Below are 4678 nucleotides of genomic sequence, written 5' to 3'. Positions count from 1 at the left end.
AACGTGAATATTTCCTCATTTTCATTTATCTCAGGTTATCTGAAAGCCGCCTCTTCTCTTTGAGACTGCACTATTCGACATCCAACAATGCTTGCCAATATTATTCAGATTCTCCAACTGCATGTCTCCTCTTGCCAATTGAGAACAGCTCTGTGGTGTTTATTTACTCCAGCAGGCTAACTTTTTTTGTGTGTGATCGACCACTTTCAGTATGGCTCTCAGTTGCTTTAATTTTTACCTGGTTGAATCAGTTATGCAAAAATAACGTCCAGTGGGTTCCTGAACTTCTCTCTGAACTTGGATAGAGATGCCACATAGACGATGGTGTTCGTGCAGCAATTCAAATTCCGCAGCATGTATGCAAATTGCTTAAATATGTACTTACCATCTCTACCTAAAAGATCATCAACATCGAAATAATATAAAATATACCACAGCCACAGAAAAATGAAGTAGCCAGATATGACGAAGAGTAAAATTATACTCCGTCTTCTACTCTCCATCTCTGAGTCGCTGGAATCTTCTCGGTTACTCTGACCCTTCAGACCTTTCCGGACTCGACTGGCCACTAAAATGTGTTTGACTGTCAGAGCGTTGAGGAACAGAATTAAAAAGAAAGGGAATACTGGTGTTAGAATCTTCTCAAAGTTGTTAAATCCTCTCCACACAGGGTCATAATAGTATGCATCTGAATTCATACAGTACCATGGTACATTGTTAATAATCTCATAAGGTTCAAATCTGAAGTAGATAGGGATATTTTTTAGAAAAAACAGACTGCTGGTTGTTGCGAGAACGACAGTTGCAGTTTTTTGAGTGCAGAATTTGGTTTTCAGTTTCTCGCAACAAATGGTGATATATCGATCAAAGGTGAAAACAATAGTGAACCAGACAGACAAGTCTGTGAGTAGACGGCATAGAGCATAGTGAACGCTACATACAGGGGTAATTTCCAAGAATGATGGTGGGAAAAAATCATGTTTGATTCTTTCGAGTATGATCTCAGCAATAACGAACAATAGATCCACCATAGCCATGGCCAGCAGGTAGCACCTGCTGCAGGACGAGAGACCACAGTTACCCCGAAATAGGATCCCAACCGTCAGTAAATTGACTGTAAGAGAGGGAGAAGGGGTAAAAATGATCAATGCAGACGAACATTCTCCATTACTAAGGCTAAGTGGTAAGAGTTCGTTTTCATCAACACAGACATGTTAAAATAATTAGTTGTGTAATCAATAAGTAAATCACCACAGTACTGAAAGTCACACCTCCAGTATTAATACATGTGGAACATAAGCATGAAGAATGCTGTTCACAAGAGGAAAGTGTTCAGTAAGAGTTTAAATAAGGAATAAATGGACAGGCAGATCAGAAACTACCTGATTCATTCAGACCAATTTTAGTTCAGGCAAGGCCAAAGCCTGAAGTTGTAGCATTCTACACAAAACGAGTACTCTTCCTCAAGCCCCAGACATCTCCCTTCGATAGAAATTGCAATCCTACTCTCAACAATAGCAGACAGTAGCAATTACATACTAGAAACAACAAAAAGGTATGTGCCATTTGCTCTGAGGCTGACGAACTATTGATGTTGAGGGGACTAAGCATTATAAAACACGGTTAAGAGAGGGTCAGCAGCCTGCAAGAGACAACCAAAAATGGCAGGATGTGTTCATATGTGTCCAGGAAGACGTGGAATGGATAGATGACTGTGTGGAGATTTAAGATTGTTAGAGACGGTTGGCTCAAATGCCAAGCTTCCGTGATGTATATACTACAACATTAATATCACGTAATCACAATCTTTCACAATTTCAGTCAAATCGAGAAATTTCAGCCAAAGCACAGACATGTTAAAATAGTTAGTTGTGTGATGAATAAGTAAATCAACACAGTACTGAAAGTCACACCTCCAGTATTAATACATGTGGAACATATGCATGAAGACTGCTGTTCACAAGAGGAAAGTGTTCAGTAAGAGTTTGAATGAGGAATAAATGCACAGGCAGATCAGAAACAACCTGATTCATTCAGACCAATTTTAGTTCAAGCTTTCAAGCCTGGATTCGGGGAAATATATAGCTCAGCTCCAGGAAATGCTGAATATAACTTTACTGCAAGACATAACATTTGGTGAAGCTCACTGATATAAATCGATAATGAGGTAAACATACAGTCAAATGGAACAGTTTTTTTTCTCAAATCTATGCAGGTACCCAGCCTCAGAGCAGTTCCTGACTCACAGATCCTAACCGTAATATATCGTCACTGGACTAAGGTGGACCATTCCACTTTCTTCTGTGATATCATTCGCTGGCAGTACTGATGAATTCACAGAGTCATACAGCATGGAAACAGGATCTTCAGTCCAATTAGTTCATTCTGACTACAATACCAAAATAAACTAACGCCATCTGCCCAAAATTGGCCATTTTTACTCAAAACATTTCTAAGTCATGCACTTAACAAAATGTATTTTGGAAGTATTCCGGTATTCCTCCGGGAGTTCATTTCACATACGAATTGTTCGCTGTACAAAAAAAATGTATTTCAAGCCCCTTTGAAATCTTTCCGCTCACATCTTCAAATTATAGGCGGAATGTCGTGAAATCTCTCACTGTCAGGTTAAGACACCCGCCATTGACCTTAATTATAGCCCTCATTAAGGTGAGCGGGGCAATGAATTTTTATGAACCGCTGAAAAGTCACGCCCGAACTGGCTACGCCTCTCCGGCCTCTCTTTCTAACCCAAGCACTTCATTCTCGACAACATCCGGGCAAATCTTTCCTAAACCCTCACCAACTTAACAATGTCCTTCCAATCATGAGCCGATCATAACTGGACACAGTACTCCAGAAAATGCCACAGCAACGTGCTGTGTAAGCTCAACATAAGATCCCAGCTCCTTTCGTCAAACTCAAGGCAAGCCTGTTCCGCGCCTCTTTAACCACCCTGTCTGCACGTGACGCGAAATTCAAAGATTTGTCTCCCTCAGGCCCTCGGGCTCGATACTTTACAGCTATACCCAAGGCTTCATTATGATTTGTAGAAGTCTTCCGGTTTTATAACCAAAGGTCTGTTCAGAGAGTGACACCTATTTTTGTTGCCCAGTACCTTTACTTTTGAGTTGGTTGCCATGGAGTTCAGGAACTCGATCTGCTCAAAATGTACTGGCAATGTAGTTTTAAAAACATAACAGAAAAGATCATTCCACGAGAGAGAGAGAGAGAGAGACGGTGTGGGGAATGGAGAGAGAGACAGAGAGACAGAGACAGAGAGAGAGAGACGGTGTGGGGAGTGGAGAGAGAGACAGAGAGACAGAGAGAGAGAGAGAGAGAGACGGTGTGGAGAGTGGAGAGAGAGACAGAGAGACAGAGACAGAGAGAGAGAGAGACGGTGTGGGGAGTGGAGAGACAGAGAGACAGAGACAGTACATGAATTGTACCATGCTTCAGAAGAATTTTGCGAAATGCATGTAATTCTAACATCAGACAAAAGAATCAATACATAATCTGAACAATAATTTTCAGAATATTCCAACCTCAATGAAGGATAATTACTCTATCCAAGCTCAAGCTTCTTACTCATTTCACCTGACTGCAATAGGTTTCCTACATTGGCAAATTTCTACAAACAGCAGTGTCTGCTTTCCACAGCATCTTTCTCTGAAATTTTGAAGAAACCTGCTGATCACTTGCGTTGCGTTCCTTTATCATGTGCCTGAAAGAGATTCATCGCCTGTCTCAAACCCACATCCAAAATTCTGTTCCTGTATTTCTTCGAAGCAACTGCAAGACCGCCCCGCAGATACCCGCCCAAACCAGCGAATTCTGCAGTCCACCCGTAAACTGGGGTTCTGCTGTTAAGGACTTCTTCTGCCTCTTGACCTCATTGTCTCTAAATGTACTCGCTTCTTTCATTCACTTGTCTTCAGACAGCCAGTGCGTCAGCCAGAATATGTTCGGTTGTTTTATTTTTTAATCCATGAGTTTTCTTCGAAATGCTTCTTTTTGAAACTTTTTTTTTTAAAAATGCGTTTCTGTCTCTTAAATTTAGAAACATAAAATCCAAGTTTCGTTCCATTCAATTTCTACACAATTGACTATAGTCCTTCAGATAATATTCATCGGCGATTTTGGTCCTCATGGAACGGTCCAACACTGTGTGCAATAATATAGTGGGGAGCGATTGAAATAGTGGAAGCAGCAAGACGAAACTACAGCGTTATCTCCGGGATATTTGACCCAATGTTTTGTTGCAGGTAACATTGTTGCCCACTGGACAATCACAAAAGCTATGTCAGGCACAGATTTTAACAGCCTCAGTGACTATCTTCACTCACCAGGCAAGCCAATGACAGCTACGACCACATAGAATATTTTCCTCACTGTTCGAATCAGAGCGTGCATTTTCAGTGCGCTGTAAGGTGTCTCTTTGCTTCTGTAGGCGAACCCTTTCAGTTTGATTCTGTGATGACCGATTACCAGGACCTTAAGTTTATTCTCATCAGTAGCTCCACGGGGACATTCGTTTTGCACAATATTCTAAAGTGCTTTCTTTTCCCCCTTCTTGAAAATTTGGAACAAACAAATGACGAGAGCTGACGTATTCCTCTGACTCTGAAAGATGTTTAGCTTGGGGAATAAAGTGGAAAAACTAAGACTCCCTTATGAA

General features: G+C 41.1%; 1 protein-coding gene across 1 annotated transcript; it reads right to left on the bottom strand.

Moving 5' to 3' along the window:
* Positions 1-251: 251 nt before the first annotated feature.
* On the bottom strand, positions 252-4413 carry LOC148135720 (putative G protein-coupled receptor 139). Its single transcript, XM_087984318.1, has 2 exons — positions 4347-4413; positions 252-1114 (listed from the first exon to the last, which is right to left on the bottom strand). Exons 1-2 carry the CDS (start codon positions 4411-4413, stop codon positions 252-254), a joined length of 930 nt encoding a protein of 309 aa, XP_087840444.1.
* Positions 4414-4678: the final 265 nt, after the last annotated feature.

This window comes from Chiloscyllium plagiosum, unplaced genomic scaffold (assembly GCF_037043375.1).
Source record: "Chiloscyllium plagiosum isolate Xiang-an unplaced genomic scaffold, Cpla_swu_hap1 HiC_scaffold_48, whole genome shotgun sequence".
NCBI classification, from domain to species: domain Eukaryota; kingdom Metazoa; phylum Chordata; class Chondrichthyes; order Orectolobiformes; family Hemiscylliidae; genus Chiloscyllium; species Chiloscyllium plagiosum.
This window is presented reverse-complemented; position numbering and strand designations above follow the sequence as displayed.